Here is an 18,280-nt window from a genome sequence, read left to right as displayed (position 1 = left end):
CTATCATTTCCTTATCGGAGTACTTCTTTATCTTCAATTTTTCAAGTAAGTGTACCTAGAAGGATTCTTGTTTTCCCCCAGTGTTTGAGTGGAAGAGGATGACAATGCTCTATGGCTGGGACACTGCGTGTTACAGCTGGAACACAATGGATTTCTTGCAGGACTCCTTTCTTGCGAGGATGTGAGAATGCCATTAAAACTGGGATAACTGCAAATGTTCTCTTAGGGCTGTCCCTCCTCTAGTATTAATCGATTGCTCTTGGCACTGGCGTATCTAAAATAAATAAATTGCAGAGTAATGGTTGTATTTGTCTACTGAGCGCGATTGCTTTTTGAGCAGCGTGATTGTGCTTTTAGCCGTAAGAGCTGGGTACTGAAAGTATGTGAGAATCCTCTTGCCCTGCGCTTCCAGGGAGCTTCTGGTGGTCATCTCATGTCTTCGGCCAACACAATGCAGGAAGGGAAGCATCCCCACCCCAGCCAAGGGGACATGCACAGGTGCTTTGGCTGACATGTCCAGGAGGGAATCTGTTCTTTTAAGTCCTGTGGCCGCCTGTGCTACGAACTTCAGATAGATGTGCTGAGGTTGACGGATTTTTTAGTGCTTCAACTTCTGGTTTCTCTAGCTGAAGATTCCCTTAGAGGTCTGATTTCGGGGGGATTAGCGTGGTCAGGTGATGTTGACAGTCACAGCTGTTTATAAGAGGTTTTCAGACTGGGTACCTGGAGTCTTTGCCCTTGAAAACCTTCCAGTTTTACTTTTTGTCTCCGATATCCCAGTTGTTCTTCTCATCAGAGGTGGAAAATATTCAGTTTGTGGTAGCTGATCATTCAGTTTTTTATGCAAATAATTGATCAATTAGTGGAGTAATTTTGTCAGGTGTCACAAGTCCCTTGTGAGGAGACTATGAAAGCAGCATTGAAGTAAGCTAAATCAGTTTAGAAATTATTCTCTTTACTTGTATATCTTGTATGTAAGGAGGCCTGTTGGGTCATTTACTCCCTCACTCCATCTGCCAGTTCAGCATGTTCCTGAGCACCAGCCAACCTCAGAAACAGCATGTTTAAAGATGTCAAGTGGACTGATTTTTGGTATTCAGTTATTAAAGAATGTAACAGATGTAGACAGTGTTCTTCACACCAGTTTTGACTGTGGGTAAGCCTTAGTATAAATAGGTATTTTACCAAGAGGCTCACCCTACTTGGAATTGGCAGCATGCTTCATGAGAGCAGTGGAGGCACGCTCCATCTCAGTATCTCCTGTTGCACTGGAGATAACATCATGCTGATCGGTGTTAAAACGGTATTCAAAAAGAATACAAGAAAGCGATGAGTGAGGACTTAAGTGCTAAATACTGCATGCCTAAGAAACACCTTAAAAAATAAGGTTATTGTAGCCAGATCAACCCTTTCTAAGTCTTAACTCCAGCAAAGCTGGTGACCAGCAGGAAGCATGAGGAGCGTGGCTCTCCCATTTGGGAATAGGAGAGGCTGGGGTTCAGCGGTGCCGCAGGCAGCAGCTTGCACCCTGAGGTGCACAGAAGCAGAATCTGACTCTGTGGTGATGGCTTTGCAAGCTCACCCAGAAAAATTGAAAAAGGATCTGGTGAACAGACTGGCAATGAAACTCAGTCATACCGTGTACCTGAACTACTTCCAGACTTCAAACTACCTTTCTGTTATCCATAACCAAATAATGGTTATAGGTAAAGTTGCTAAACATTTTATTAATGGAAATGTCAATAAATTGCAAAAGGGCTTATTTTAGGGGTTACGCTATCACGGTATACAACATGGTATGTCGGGGTTACAATATCATTTTATATGTCATGGTCAGGCTCTTCCTGAGTAAAGAAAATACAAGAAAATTGAGGCTATATTCTGGAAAGTAATGCAGAAATTTGATTGTCCATCCTTGGACCTGATTTTGGTCAATGGTCTGAGATAATTTTTTTTTTTGCCAAGAAAAAATTATTCTCTTCTCTAGTGGAAGTCAATAATTTTGACCTTCACATTCTCTTGGGAACAGCTGTGGTGAACATCTGCCTCTTCTAAAGGAAAAATGATGTAGTCCAGTGAAGTAATCCCCCTCACACCCCAAATGGGATACCTTAAAAGCCGTTGTAAAAAGGGGTCGTTTGGAAGCATCTACATTTCTTGTTGACTTAGATACCTTTTGCTTTGGGCTGTATTAATTTAGGGCTGAGCTTAATTTTGAGAGCTTAAAAGTTTTTAGTATGACGTTCGTAGTTAACATCCAAGTCAGGAAATGAGGAAAGTTTTATTTCTAGTGATGCTAATTCAGTCACTCATCGTATTTCTGTACGTTTTGTGGCATATGTCTTAAAATAGGTAGTGATGTTTTTCTGTCCACTTATCAAGAGAGAATGGGAACGGACTGTATAACATATGCAGTGGCTGAAGGACTTGGCATTAAACAAGCAACCTGAAGCCAAATGGTTTGCTTCTGTATGCACACAGATTTGGTTTCAGAGGAGCTGAGACTTCTTTACCCTGCATATGAATTTGGCCTGTTATCTTTTGGTTTTCCTGAATTTGTTTTTAATTGTACAGATGAGACAGGGATTTACAGGCATGAGAATGTCTATAATGTGTTTTGACTTAATAATAATGAAAAATGTTACTATAATTACCACCACCACCAATACTTTGGGGATGAGGCAGTGAGGAGGGATAACTGTTTGCAGCTTTTTAGAAGAAAAGTCTAGCTTCAGGCTTTTGCTTGCACTTTCATATCAGTGCATTATTAACATCAACTTTTAAGTCTCCATGAATCTGTCCTTGTTGAGCTCCAGCCTTGCCTAATAAACTTGATCCTTACACTTTTGGTAAACAAGATAATGTTCAGTGAAAGGGAATATTTATCCCCTGTACAATGTCAGGGCTGTGCTCCATAATAAGCATAATTTCCTGCTGCTTAGTTCTCCTGGTGGTAAACCATTTAAAACTGATTTGGGTGTGATGTCGGAGAGGGTGAAAGTGTTTTCAATTATTTTCCCTTAAATCTGGGAGTCTGGTCCTGGGCAGTGTTCACTGGCAGGGCTGCCTTGCCGAGCAAGTCACCAGACTGCGAGAAGAGCAGCTTGGAAGAGCTGCGTTGCTGCCTACTGTTTGAAACCTCAAGCATAGAAACCTATTTCAGCGTTTTGAACTCAGTGATCAAAAAGCATGGCTTAGGAGGATCTCCAAGAAACCGGTAAATGGTCTTGGAAAAGATGTCTTTGAAAATCTATTCAGTTGGGCTTCTTTTTATCTGGGCTCACGTTGTTTGTCTCTTTCTTTATTGCTGTGACAGATAAATATAGAAAAGCGAGTTTATATTTAAATGACAGGTAGGTCCTGTATCATTCGGTCCAGGATTTGGGGCTTTAAAGAAAATAAGGATAGTTCTTAATACTGTGGAAGTTGACAACACTGGCTGTCTCCTCAGTGTTACATTTAGGCAATCTATTTTAAAAAGAGGATTTGAAGTATTCTTGATTTCACAGGGATTTGGCTTCCTGATACATACATAGTTTAAAGTATTTGACTCTGAAAAATCTTAACCTTTACGTTTTTTACATGCTAAATCTGTTGTCAGGCATATTCAGTGGGTCTTCACCTAATGCTGTCTTTGGGACCGCAGCTGTAAGTGGGTGGCTACCTCAGTGTTGGTCATGTCAATATTTTGACCTGACCAAAAAATATTGACATGAATCATGTCAATATTCTGCATTACAATTCCCATGAGCACCACTCCAGCACACCAGAGAACCTTTAAAATATGCTCAAACCTACCTTTGATTCTGACAAAGAATCTAGCAAAGAAACGTGTTGTGGATTAGATGGCACAAATAGTATGAGGCAGCCCTCTCTTCTTCCCCCATTCCCTCTCACAGGTGGGATGAAACGGGTCGGTACGTCTGGACTGAAATGGCTGTGAGCATCTGTTGGGATGAGTATGGCTACCCGTAAAACAGTCCCACACCGAATGGGATGCCAATAGCTGCGTGTTTTTCCCGAGTTTATTTTCCTAAGCAAGCATTTTGACATGCTGTGTTTTCTTTGATACCTGAAATTCCAGTGCAAGAACTTGTTCAGTTTTTCAAACAAATGAACAAACAAAAGTGAAGGGTCCTGTTGTTGTAACCTCCAGTAGCACATATCGAGGAATTCTGCCTGATAAATAGTAACGTTGTGCTCTATTCTTCTAGGGGCAGTAAGCCAGAGATGACTGACAAGATGTCGAGCTTCCTTCATATTGGAGATATTTGTTCTCTCTATGCAGAGGGCTCAACAAATGGATTTATTAGCACTTTGGGGTAAGAACAGCTGTTCTCTTATACTAAAAACATCCGTAAGAAGGACTAGCAGAGCTCAACTAGCTATCCTGAGCCTGACTGCCAGGAAACACTGGGTAAAGCAAGGTAGCTTTATGTACAGATTTGGCCCTAAATGTAAAAATAGCCTGAAGCTAATACGGCAAGCTAGATGTTGGGAGGATGGAGAGCATATCGATGGCTATGGTGTGGTTTTGATGTACTTGGTGGGGAGGAAGAAGCTTGTCAAGTTAAGGTGTGGGTAGAGGGAATGAATGCAAGCAAATGATTTTCATGTTGTTGTCTGTCCCGTGTCCATCCGTGTGTCCCGTCCTGTCCCTCCCTGCCCACCCAGTCAGGAATGAATATAGGCCCCAGTGCAATCTGCCGATTGGAAAAAAGGATGTAGCGTAGGCAATGTAAGTAGTTTAAAAAAAAAAAATTAAAAAAGACGCCCTGAGCCAAACCGTTTATATACCACTAACTTACCACTATGACTAGTTTTGTCTTTTCTTACAGTATTTGAGGTTTCTCATACAAACAAAATTGTACTTCTCCAGTCAAAGGAGAACATGTTTTCAATCTCCAGCTTTGCCAATGGCCAGCGCCCCAGAGCTGCAGTGGGAGCCGTGCCTTGCCAGCTCCTGCCCCCGGCGTGCTTCCCCACAGAGCTCCTTTGCGCTTTCTTCTGCAAAGACATCAGAGTAGGTGCTCTGTAGGAGAGTGCCTCTTGAGCAATAAGAAGTGTATGCCACTTCATTAAACAAAAAGTAGCCATTCACATAGGACGAGTTTGCAGAGAAAAGCCGTGGAATTGAAATACAGCTCCGACGACTGACAGGGTATGTTTTATTCTGCTCAACTGCTGCTGCGGAGAAGTCTCTCTGAACGTCAGAAGCTGGCAGTGGAGCTGTGTACTGACTTGGAAGACCTTGCAGGGGGCTGGATGAGAAGCTCAAAGAGCACATCTGCCACCTTGTTTCAAAGCAGTGAGAAGTTAGAGGGAGGGAAATAGCATGCATGACACATTGCTGTGGTACTTCAATACTGAATGAGTAGCAAAGAAGCAACCAGGAAGCTCGATGGTATGGTGAGTGGGCACGCACACAACATGCTCTTTCTCATTTCCAGTAGCCGTAAGGGCCTCAGGGTGGGTACAGTGACAGCAAATTTTTTGATGCCTACTGTCCAGATGCATCTGATAAATGGAGCTCCCAAGCAGGGTACAAAGACAGCATCCTGGTAAGTCTCTCGGCAGGAAACAATGGGCTGGAATCTCATCTGAGCAACTCCAAACTAACTTGTAGGTTTAGTCCTCTAGCTATTAGGATTCTGGAAAATAAGGGGGCAGAGAAGGAAGCAGACACTGAAGATGCACCATGATCTATTATAGGAAAGAGAAGAAAATATGGGATGCTGCCAGAAGGGAAAGAAGGTATGATAAAAGCAAGGGATGTAGTAAGTAGGGTTGGTTGAATAGTATTTGGCGAATGTATTTGACAAATTTCCCAGGTACTCGTCAAATATGACATGTACACTCTGCAGTATTCGATCAGCTGTGTAACTGGCCAAATACTATCTGCTGAAAACTGGCAAAACGAATGGAGCGATACTATACATTTGGCTATTTTTTTTCTTCCTAGTATTGTAGCAAGTTTGGCAGTAAATAATTCCAGAACAAGTAGAAAGTTGTTATGTTATGTTTAATCCCATACAGTGCATGATGAACATTATGCAGTGGCTGTGGCTTTTGATGGCATTGCTGAGCAGATATTTTTCACCATGGGTAGTTCTTTTAGACATTACAGGCCCTAAGCACGTGTATTTTTTAGGCTTGATGAGATGTTCTCATGGCAGGTCTAAAGATCCCTTAGTGATACAAGCATCCTCTTTGATTTGATTAGGACTGTTTTAAGGTAACTGCGTTATATAATGGCCACACATCTTCTGAGCCTAACTTAAGCCAGAAATCCCAATTGCTATGTGAAACATGAAATGCATTATCGTCTTAATAAGCCTTCATAATCAAATTAGTTTTGTCCCATATTTAATTTAGTCTTTGTCCTGGAGAAAATTAAAGAAGCAAAGGAAAGATTCAGTGTAATTGTACTCTATACCATGTGGAGTTTTGACAGTCTTATGTCATAACAATGTGTAATGACTTGTTCATGTGGTTAATGAAGGTTGAGAAACAGATACCACTATACATTCTAATGTCGTTCTAAATCTTTGAAGAGTGTTCCTATTTAATATTCCTATGACATGACTGTTGCTTAATCAGGACTTTACTCTTGCTGTTTCCCAAACTCAGTGCTGTCATCATTATGATTACCGGTGTACAATATATCCTCTTTTGTGTTTTTCACCCTGTAAAATTTTTTTCTTAGTAGTTTGGGAAGTTCCTCTTTACTTTCAATTTAATCTCAGGATGAGAGGGATATATTGCACTGAGATTATCTCTGTGTGGGATGATCAGAGTAACCCATTTGACTTGATTTTTTTTTTGGCCCTTTGTTCACTAGAAGCAGGTGTTTCAGTCAGCTCAAATATTAATACTACCATTCTTGTTGGAGCACATATATGTATATATGATACTGAATAGGGAGAAAATCCATGGGGAAAAAGCAATTTACTCTGAATGTTTGCATATGCAAATTTTAGATGCATAGAACTGTTGAGTCCACTTAATCTCTCTGATCTCTTAATTTTTATGCACTTCATTATTTTCCATAATTGTTGTCTCAAGATGCTCCCTGCATGTAACCAGCCTCTGCAAGGAACAACTCTCATATTCTAGGTCTCAGTCTTTCTCAAGTTGATTCTGCATGAGAATGGACCTCTCAAACCTTTAAGACCTTGGAGTTTTACTTTCTACTTTCGTGTAGAAAGCCTCTTTGACAGATTGGTTTTAAGGGGCCAAATTGAGTCATTTAGCATCAAATCTGAAACTACAAAATACTTCGTTACAGTTGCATTTTCACAATTTGGAAGTAGTGTTTGGTAAAAGTGCAATTCCATGTTGATCCAAAGCATGCTAAGGGCAGAGCATTGGTGACAGGTGCATCTTAACTATTTTATTTATTCTGTGGGATTTGAATTGACCCTGTGTTTTTTTGCTGATGCATATTCACAGGAGAAGCTCTGTCCTGACATTCCCTATTTGAATCTCTTGGGTTCACTCGTCCAATTCACCTCCTTCCTGGGTATAACAGGAGGAGGTTAGTTCGATCCCTTGACTCATCTTGTGTTTATGACTGGTGAGCAGGAGGGTGTATTTATGCCTTCCTTTCTCTTGGGAGTCAATTTTTATTGTGGCAGTTACTGTTTCTGCCTTTTCTTAATACTTGAGGGGTCATAGGGGCAGTGTCCAGTTTGCATAATCGTCGTATTTTCCTGTTCTCTACCCTTCATATAAATACATTTGCAACATTATTCAAATCTGTCCAAGAGGCCATAATTGTTCTAAGGCTGTCTCTCACCTAACTAGAATATGGGCTGTTCTGTCTGCACCTCAAGGAGGGGACATAAAGATGATGCAGTATACAGGAGCAATGACTTATTTATTGTCCCACCTATCCAGGAGCATAGCTCTGGGCAACAGTAAAAATTAGCTGCATGCTTCTTAGAAAGATTTGGCATAAGTTGGCATTTGGGGAATGTCTTCTGCTGAAGTGGCCACTCGGATAAAATCTTGCAAATAAACGACTTTGCTTAAATCCTTGTTAGCAACAACAATTGCAAGGGAGTAGAATCTCACTTTACTTCTCATTTCTTTGCAGCCTTGTGGATGATCGGTGTGTTGTACAGCCAGAAGCAGGTGATCTTAACAACCCACCCAAAAAATTCAGAGGTAAGTTTATTAGACAGTTTATAACCCTTCTGATTGGAAGAAGTCCTTCATTTTGTACAATCACATGTAACTATTTTGGACCTCCACGCTTTCTATAGAATATTTTAGTGTCGTCTTCTTCCATGAAGGGGCAACTCATGAGTAAAAAAAAAAGTCATGTAAGCATGAATGTCTTACGAAGTGAGTCGTGGGACTTAAAAAGAATGCTTTGTGAGGGGGTGGAGATGGGGTTGGCAGCTGAGGTTGGCTTTCAGATCTGTCCAAACTTACAGGGTCTCTGTAAGTTTAATTTCTTCTTCTCCATACTATCATACATGCCATTTAGTACCAAACCTATCTCAGAGAAGAGGAAAATGAAAAGGAGCAAACGTTTGTAACAACTATTGTTGTTTGACCTCATTCGATATTAACTATGTTTGACTTTGCTTTCATTCTGCCAGGAAACTTATGCTTAGTGATAAGAAATTAATGCCTACTTCTTTGCACAGTTTGGCTAGGGCTGATTTGTTTAAGAAAAATCTCAAACAGGAAGAGAAGCACTAACTGGGATTTTGTTTCAAAAAACTGTCTTGAATTCTTCTTTTTTCGCCCCTTGGTTGCATCTTTTACCCAAAGGATAGCTCAGCCAAATATTTTAAAAAATTGATCTATCTTTTATTGCTGTTCTTGGATGTAGCAGCAACTGTTTGCCCTGTTTCTTTGTTGGATAAATCTTGTTTCCTTGGTTATACTTTGCCTTTATCAGGGGCTCAGAATTACTGTAATTCTATTCAGGTTTGGCCAGAACTGCAGTGATTGCCCTTGAAAATTGTATACCTTCTGTACTGCTGGTTTTGTTTGCTGTTGTTTGTTTTTCTGGTTTTTGCCATGACATGAAGATGTCTCATATAATGAAACTCTCTTTTTAGAATATTGCTGAAGTCTGTGAGTTCTTGTTGGTTTTTCTCCCTTTTTTACTGGAAAACTAAATAGCTGATGATGCAAATATTTGAAGAGGTAACCTGGGGAAGTTTTAGCATTCAATGTTAAGCTCTCTAGAAAAAGAACAATGGTGTTATGTGAACTAGAGCCCTGACTGTAGGCATTTCTTGATGTTAAAATCACATGAAGGAATAAAGCCAGATTTAACTGAGACTGCTGGGTGTAGAAGAAGGGGAGGGGAGAGAGAGAAAAGAATGAGAAAAAGGCAATTCTTGCTAGCACAGTTTAGGAACTGCAAGTACAGAGAGACATTTGTCTGACATAAAACATTGTGGTTAGACATTGTAAATGTTCTCATATTACTTATAATTTATACATGGAGAAAGAATAGTGTGAACCTTTTCCAACCTTTGTAGTTACTTCACTAAAGCTTTCATGGAGAACTTTATGCTTAATGGTAAATGGCAACAAAAGTCATAAAATTTTAGCAGGCATTTCTGTTATTTATACACATGCTTTATAAGTGTAGTCTAAGATAAAATGCTTTCCACGATAAAGATGTTCAGAAGAAGTAATAATGAAGTTTATCGCACCATCTTCAACACAAATGAAAAATACCCCTGTTTTATTATGAAGCAAAGGCACCAGAGGCTTGTCTGGCGTGTTGCACGGGAAGTCTCTGGCAAAGTTGGGAACTGCAGCCACGTCTCTGCAATCTTGGTGTTTTTATGATACCTTGCAAAAATACCTCCCTTGCAAATGGAACACAAGGTCTTCCTAAGGTGCATTTACCCAAACAACACCACTTACATCTGGGATATAAAACAATCGTGGTCATCTGGTGAATGTAATTCAGTAGTCCCAGTATTTAGTTTTGTCATGCTTGAGATTTAGTCTTCATTGCCTTGGGCAGTGTCACAGGTACAGCAGATCAGTACCACAAGATACCTTTTATACAGTAGCAGCGTGAGGTGGGAACTGATGTCGAAATGTTCTAGTATCCAGTAAACTTTGTACATGGTGCCCACGTTTGTTCAATGATTTCATATAGTCCATACTAGTCATCACAGCCGATAGGATCACTGCAGCTTGAGGCCTGAGAAGAAGCGTGATCTTGGTTTGAATTCGAATAGGTGCAGAACACTGGCACTGGTAACTGAGAAGTAACTTTTGAAAATCTCATTAGAGCAGGACCAAAATTAATCAAATGTAAGTGACTTATTTATAGTTTACACAATACTGGAAAAACGCCTCTATGCTGTAACCTGTTTCATATCTATGTGCAAATTCTCTTTCAAACGAGCTTTAAGGTGCTTTAAGGTGTCCAGACACATATCAGTCAAATCTGAAGTCACCTTCTGGGAGGAACACTGAATGTGTGACTTCATGGCCAGTATTGAGGATCTTGCTTCGGGTAATATTTTTAAGAAATGTAATTCTAAGCTTCTGTGAGCAGATCTGTCTTCTGTGGGCAGATGTAAAACAGTTGTAAATGTAATTTTCATGCTTAATCGAAGTGGTGAGAGATATCTAGAAGCAAGATTTACTGCTTAGATATGCATACATGACTCTAAGAAAATGCAGTGTGAAACTAAAGCATATATATCCAGTAGCAGAATTAATCCATCCTGCTTTTTTCTTAGCCATGGGTGTTTCAGGTTTTAAGAAGTCTTGTTGCCTAGGCTACACTTAATCAGTTGCATCTCGTGGCAGCAGCAAGGCCCTGGTCTAGAGGGTGGTGATTTTTCTTTCCTCTCTGCTTTAGACCCCTGAAATACAGCAGAGCTGCTGTGCACAAAGTGGTGGTGTGTATGCCCCATTCTTCCTACTGGAGAGAGCCCCTCTCATATGAAAGGCAGTTGACAGTAATACTTAGCCGTGAGTATATGCTGTCACTTAACGTGATAACCTGCTTGTGGTGTGAAAATAGTCCCTGCCTGAGGAATGCGTTTCTAAAAGCAAGCACTTCGTAGCTGAAACGGAGGTGGGTTTTGTGTGCTAGTAAGTCACTCCTTTTAAAAGTGTTGGCTTCGAGTTGTCCTAAGGAAAATTCAGTGAGGGAAGCTTGAGGTATGTTTGGATGAGCTAGGTTGAGCAGAATGATTTGCAGCGGCACGACTGGAGTCGGAGATGGGAGCGATAGAGCCTTTCAGTCTGCTTGGAGGAAAACGTACAGAGGTATCCTGAGGACAGGAGGGCTTGCTTTGTTGACAAAAGTTGTGGAAAAAGTAGGCTGACAGATTAATCTGGCAGTGGTGGAGCCCTGAAAGGTATGAAATGCAAGAGGAGGCTGAGAGTAAGGTGCGATAGAGTTCAGGTAAGATTTGGGGTGTGATGTAAAAGTGAAAATGAGACATTAAAAAAAAAAATAAAATTCAGAGGTGTATTAGATGGAGAAAAACTGACGTGGTGGAGTTGGAAAGAACTCTAAAGAAAGGTATTAGTCCAGCAACCTCAAGTTACTATGAGTGTTTACTAGTAGTTATTTCACATATTAAATGCTGTTGTGCTTCTAGGTCCTTAAAATATTAGCTTGATCACTTGAAGGTGTGAAGGCTGATTTTTTTTTCATTCTTTTTTCCCATCCCAATCAGAAGTAGATAGCACCTGAAGTTAGTGGTTTGAGGTTGGATGGTAATTATGATCTGTGAGATTTCAGTGGATTTTTTTTTTTATTCTGGCTTTCTGAATCCGCTTTAAATATGGTGGTTTGGGTGTGTTGTTTTTTGGGGTTTTTTTGGTTTTTTTTTTCTTTAAAGTACAATGTTTCTCTGGCCCTTCATGTTTTCAGCTCCAACTAATTCAAAAGTCCTCTAAAACTGCCTTGCAAAATGTTAAGACTTAAGAGTACATTTGTTAGGGTGTTTCTTTTTAAAAATGTTAATATGAAAATTCTTGCAAAAGAGTATTTTACTTAACTGGTCTGAATATACTGTGTACAGATGAGATTCCTGGAAAAAATCCTAGTTGTATGAGTCTCCAAAAAAAGAAAGTGTGTGACAGTTCCTTGGTTATCTGCACTGCTTTGAACAAAAAAAGACATTTTATGTATTTTATAAAGCTGGAATTGCTGCTTAATTGCCATCTTTGAGTATGACTGTGCATTTGAATAGTGATTATAAATGAACATCTTTTAATATGCAGGGTTTTTGTGGAAAGTATGAACTACAGCTGACCCTCTAGCCTAGGCTAAAAGCACCAGTGTTTCATTAGAAATCATTCGTACTTAAATGCACGGAGACGGATAGCTATTTTGCAAATTAAAGTCGGACCTAGCAATAGTGGTGAAGCTGAGACAGAGCCCAGGGCTGATAATTTTGGGCTCTAGCTGCTGGTTCTGTGCTCTATTAGTTAGTTTGTGTGTGCTTTTGCAGAGGTTTTATTTGTGTTCAATTGGTATTGGAACCTAGCGCTGCGCTAAGCCAAATGTGTTTGCTTAATGCAAGACACTACTACTACACCAAAACAGTCTGTCTGACAGCCTTCTCAGGAAATTCCTTACAGCTCTTTATTTTGGATGCAGATCTGTCTGCCAGAGATCCAGAGGCTTTGCAATGGCTGCATGAAACACAGGAAAAAAGGGCACTTACTGGGTTAATTTGTCCAGCAGCTACCTCCTTCCAGAACATTGTTTTAGTAGTTGCTGGGCAACACTCTTTTTTTGGCAAGATGTTCAAGGAATGAACCCATATCTTAGACTTAAAATACCCTCATGGTGAAGCAGAAGATGAGTAGTTCAAATTCTGTTTGTTCTTTTGATCCTAATCCATACTGTATGCTCTTTCTGAATATTGCCTTCACGAAGCCCTCGGTTAGGCTCTTCTGGTGGTGTTAGGGGCTAGCAGTGAGGGCCTCAGCCTTTGAACTACAAGTTCATCTTCAGTAGAAGAAATTACCTGGATACTATAAAGACGCTTTAATATATAAATATACGTATAAAAATATATATCTGCACACCCCAGTTCTTTTGATGGATGTCTCTTAAATTCACACTGTGCTCAGCATTGGTGAAAGTCAGTACGCTTCTCCATAACAGAAATGTTTTGAGTTATGTTTTGTTCTTCATAGCTTTGCCATCAATGATCTGAAGCCTATACACTACTGCTTTGTTTAATATGAAGGAAACTGTATAATTTATGCAGTACTGATAGAGGCCATGGAGTTATGTTGCATACATATGGGATTATTTAGCCTTATTTAGCCAATGCAAGCTTGTTTATAGTTTGGCTGAGGTTAAGGGAATTTTCAGTTGAAGGGTCACATACATAGTTTTCCCAAACACTTCAGAATATTAAAAAACAAACTAAAACAAATACCCAGATCCTTCTGCCTGTTAGTTTTGGAAAAATATTAGCAGCATATAGAAGAGCACTTTCTAGATGGTGAGGTAGTTCAGTACCATCCCCTGTGCTCATCAAGAAGAATTTTTTGCGGTACAAGCCATTAGGTATCACGCGTTCAGCTTCAGATAAGCGTGTTGCCTCAAATGCTATTGCTCTCTGTATGTTCTCCATGCATACTTTTCCAAATCTACTCTGGTGAAAGCAATTATATCAGCTCAGATTGCTTTTTAAACTTTGATGTGAAATAGTCTGAATTGGATGACTTTCTGCATACATTAGATGAGTTCGAGTGGGTGTTTTGCAGAGGTTTGAGGGCTTATTCCTGGAATGATGGTGAGAAGAGGAGGGGTGATAGACCTGGGCTGCATGGCCAAGTTTAGGCTCCTTTTTCTCTTTGACCATGGAGTTTCTAATGCTGGTGAATTGTTTGGGTATGTTAATTATTAAGGTCCCTAGATTCCTTTAAGGAATATTTAAACAAATGTCTAAATATGGCCTTTTTTACTTTGATAACCATGTATTAGCAGATAAAATAACAGGAGTCCTTTTTCATTCAGGAGGCAGAACTTTTGAGGGTGCTTGAGTGCTAAGTTCAAAGCTTAGCATGGTGATCTTGAAGAGAAATACATCACTTGCAATATAAAAATGACTACTTTTCAGTTTTGAGATGTCCAAGACAGATTAAAATGCACACGCTGAATACCAAAAGTAGGAAGTGGGGCAACAACAGTAAATACCTACCTACCTAACTTCTCTGTTTTATGGCCAAACACCATAAAAAGAAAAAATTACGCTTCTTAGCCCCTTTTCAAAAAGAGTACTAATATAATGATTTAGTGTAAAATCAAAAGAAACTTTTGGGTTTCTATGATGGAAGAGAAAAATTATAAAAACACAGTCTAATGTTGTGCCTATAATTTTTTTATTTAAAATTGACGCATTGGTCATTTTGAGTACGAAAAGATTTTTATATCTTGCTGAATTAGGATATAGTTAAAATATCTAAAATATACTTTCACTGCCTTGATGAGGAATCCTTTAGTATGATTCTCAGTATTTATAGAACTGTACTAGAAAACTGCCAACTGCTAGTACGCATTTGAATTTGATGCCCTTTATATGATGAAGAAATCCTGAGCACTGTCTCTAAAATGTGAATCTTTAGCCCACTGCATCCTACGTACAAGCAGATGTTACAGGCAATTGTCACCGTGGCATTTACGTATTTCAAAAAACTGGAAAGTCAGAAGTGTTGCATTTTCATACAGACAAGTGTGCTTTATATGTGCTAAAGCTTGGAAAACCCTGTGAGAGAGAGAGTCCTAATCAAGAGTTGATGCACCACTGACATGAGGACACCCAAGCCTCCTTCCTCTCTGCAGGTGAGATGGTAGGCGATGTACGCTGCCTTCTCTGCTGGCCTTGGTGACTTCAGAGGAACACCTGAACACCTCATCTCCAAACATTTTTAACCACAGGTTTTGTGGTAGTGCCAGGCTCATCAAGGATTACTTATGTGGCTTGCTATATTAGCAAGCAGAGGAGGAATTGGAGTTTTCCCGTTATGAGCACAGCTGGAGAATAGGTATTATACTCTAACTTGTGTAGCTGCTGTGTCCTGTAATTTATTTAAACGTGCAAAAGTAGCTTGCATTGCTTTGAAATCCAATAGTGATGGGATGCAGGAATCAAAGGGAAGCATTTTTGTTTTTTACACAGGAAGGTAAGTATTGTCCTAGAGAGTGAATTGGGAAGCTGGTTTTATTTAATTTGCCATGTCTACTGCAGTGTGGTTCCTTACTGGCTTATTAAGCAAGACAAGTTTGTAGTCCGGTTGGTAGCTATGCGTGCTGAAGTACCAGGACATCCTAAAGACATCCCAACTCCATGGTGCCGGATATGCTTTGCCGAAACCGTGGATAAATGATTGGCTAAATAATTATTGGTTTAATTGAGATGCTTTAGCATGGTTTTGCTGTGTCCTAGTGATGGGGTACCAAGACCATAATGGGAAAGGTCTGTATGGCACAGATTACAAGAGTGTCTGTTTAACTTGGTGTTAAAAGTTGTCAGTACTGAGCAAGAGGAGGAGACAGGTCTGTTTGGGATACAAGGCGCAGGCTGTGAAGATTGGCTAGGCTGTGTTTGCATGCTGGTCTGTACTGAGAGTACTGTGGTTAAACAGCTGTCTGCCAACTTCTGGTTTTAAAGTGCTTTCATCTCGGATGTTTTGCATCTAGGTGAAGGCAGAGCAAAGCCCCTTTGAAATAGAAAGCGGCTATTAATATGCATAACTGGAACGCTGTATGAAAAATGCAATCTGTTGGTTAAGGTACTGCAAAAGAATGAGGGGGGACCTAGTTGAACTCCTAGTGTGAAGTTTTATGATCTGTGCGCTTCATTTGCCCATCTAAAAATGTGGGTAGTAATTCTGTACTGATGAGACATACTGTGCAGGACAACAAGAGAAATGTGCTGGTATAGTGACCATGTCCTAAAAATGAAGAAATAAGCAAAGTGCTGGTTTAAATGTTCATTCTTTCTCAACAGCTCTCACAGGTCTGAGCTTTTTCCCCTGCAGAAAGTTCAGGGTATTTCAGGTAGGATCAAGGGAGGGATTGCCAAAAAGCAGTGCTTAGCTATTAAGTAGAACAGTACTGTTAATAAACCTAGCCCCAACCTTGTAGACAAAAGAATACTGTGGCTTTGTTGCCATAGTTTCAGTGCAAAATCTGACCTTAGCTACAATAACATTCGGTTAGAAAGAACTAGCTAATCAGTTTTCTAAAATTAGTGTGTTCCCTAGTACATAAGCCAGTATGAACAGGATATTTAATGAAATATTATACTTAGTCACAAGAGCCCAAGGGAGTGAAATGCCTTGATGAGTTGTGGGGGTGGGGTGACATTGGTGCATATCTTTTAATACAGCAAAGTTATTAAAATTTGTGGCTTGTTTAATATTTAGGGTGGCTCAACTGTTGTGTGCTTCTGTGCACTCAATCTACTTTGCTCTGTTCCTTTTAAAAAGCTCTCAGAGTCTGTTCTGTATGCTGGGAAGACCGAGATGCTGGTGAGTGTCATCAATACTAAGTACTTCCAGAGGACCTTCAAATAAACTTCAGAGCTAGTGTTGTGCTTTTTGTTAGTACAGCCTCAGTGCTTTGCAGATGAAGGAGTCTTACTCATATAGAAGGATGCAAATACTGAAGCAGATGGATAAAGTCATGAAGTTTGTGGGGAAAAAACTGTGTGTGAGGGAAGCAGTCTCCCAGGTCTTGGGTACTAGACATCTTCAGCTTTTCACCGGTTGTCTAAAGTGTTGAGAAACTTAAGGGAGAGATTCAGAGAGGGGCTGGTTGGTAAGGTCTGGCATGTAAAATATTGCCATCAGTCCAGAACACCTGACTTGAGAGTACATTTATTACGCCTGAGACTCCCTGACCTGGCCTTGGGTGAGATTTTATCAAACTGTGGTAACTTAGAGTCAAAGATTGTTTCTTGGCAGTATGGGAACTGTGATGAATTATCAGGTTTTCTTATGTGCAAGTTGTTATTTGGGTATTAATATAGGAAAAATACGTAATATGCAAATTTGCGGTGCGGGCTAGGTGAGCTGTCTGTTATTCATTTCTGTTTGAAATTTAAGTTCTCATTCAGCCTGCTCAGTGGTTCTGCCTGGCCGAACCGTATTGCCCATGTAGCTTTCCAGAGTCACCAACACACTGAATTTTTCTCACTGTAGGGCTTGAATAGTAGCTTGCAGCTAAAGAAACTGAACTGCCTTCTCTGCAAATCTGTCATACAGGATTGTGCTAGTGAAACACAGCTTTGCTGGCAGTACTGAGACAAGAGCCTTTGCCATCCAGCTCTCCATCCCGACTTGTCTGCTGTATCATGCAGCGCTGAGCAGCATTCCCTTACTGCTTGGTGCTTGAGAGATACCAAATGCATGGGAAGAAGGTTTAGAGAAGGCAGGCAACTCAGGAGGACTACAAGGATGTCATGAGGGGAGAAAATTAGAAGGGCCAAAGCCCAACTGGAACTTAATCTGGCTATTGCCATAAAAGACAGTAAAAAATGTTTCTATAAATACGTTAGCAACAAAAGGAGGGCTGAAGGAGAATCTCCATCCTTTACTGGATGTGGGGGGAAACATAGCGACAAAGGATAAGGAAAAGACTGACGTACTTAATGCTGCCTTTGCCTCAGTCTTTAATAGTAAGACCAGTTGTTCTCCAGGTACCCAGCCCGCTGAGCTGGAAGACAGGGACGGGGAGCAGAACGAAGCCCCCGTAATCCAAGGGGAAATGTTTAGCGACCTGCTACGCCACTTAGACACACACGAGTCTATGGGGCCAGATGGGATCCACCCAAGGGTACTGAGTGAGCTGGAGGGAGTGCTCACCAAGCCACTTTCCATCATTTCTCAGCAGTCCTGGCTAACCGGGGAGGTCCCGCTTGACTGGAGGTTACCAAATGTGACGCCCATCCACAAGAAGGGCCAGAAGGAGGATCCGTGGAACTACAGGCCTGTCAGTCTGACCTCGCTGCTGGGGAAGGTTATGGAGCAGATCATCTTGAGTGCCATCATGCGGCATGTGCAGGACGACCGGGTGATCAGGTCTAGTCAGCATGGGTTTATGAAAGGCAGGTCCTGCTTGACTAACCTGATCTCCGTCTATGACAAGGTGACCCACTTAGTGGATGGAGTCTACTAGACTTTAGTAAAGCCTTTAACACCGCTTCCCACAGCATTCTCCTGGAGAAACTGACTGCTCATGACTTGGATGGGCATACTCTTCACTGGGTAAAAAACTGGCTGGATGGCCAGGCCCAAAGAGTTG

At 40.7% G+C, this 18,280-nt stretch overlaps 1 protein-coding gene across 1 annotated transcript in view; it reads left to right on the top strand.

The window, feature by feature from the left end:
- ITPR1 (inositol 1,4,5-trisphosphate receptor type 1) overlaps positions 1-18,280 on the top strand; it is a 188,377-nt gene that overhangs the window by 16,812 nt on the left and 153,285 nt on the right. The window contains exons 2-3 of the mRNA XM_075158588.1: positions 4,215-4,322; positions 8,099-8,169. Coding sequence (XP_075014689.1) covers positions 4,231-4,322; positions 8,099-8,169 — 163 coding nt within the window. The 5' untranslated portion in view covers positions 4,215-4,230. The remainder of the gene's footprint in view (positions 1-4,214; positions 4,323-8,098; positions 8,170-18,280) is intronic.

Source organism: Calonectris borealis, chromosome 10 (genome assembly GCF_964195595.1).
Source record: "Calonectris borealis chromosome 10, bCalBor7.hap1.2, whole genome shotgun sequence".
Classification (NCBI taxonomy): Eukaryota; Metazoa; Chordata; class Aves; order Procellariiformes; family Procellariidae; genus Calonectris; species Calonectris borealis.
The sequence above is the reverse complement of the archived record's forward strand: the minus strand, read 5'-3'. Positions and strand labels throughout refer to the sequence as shown.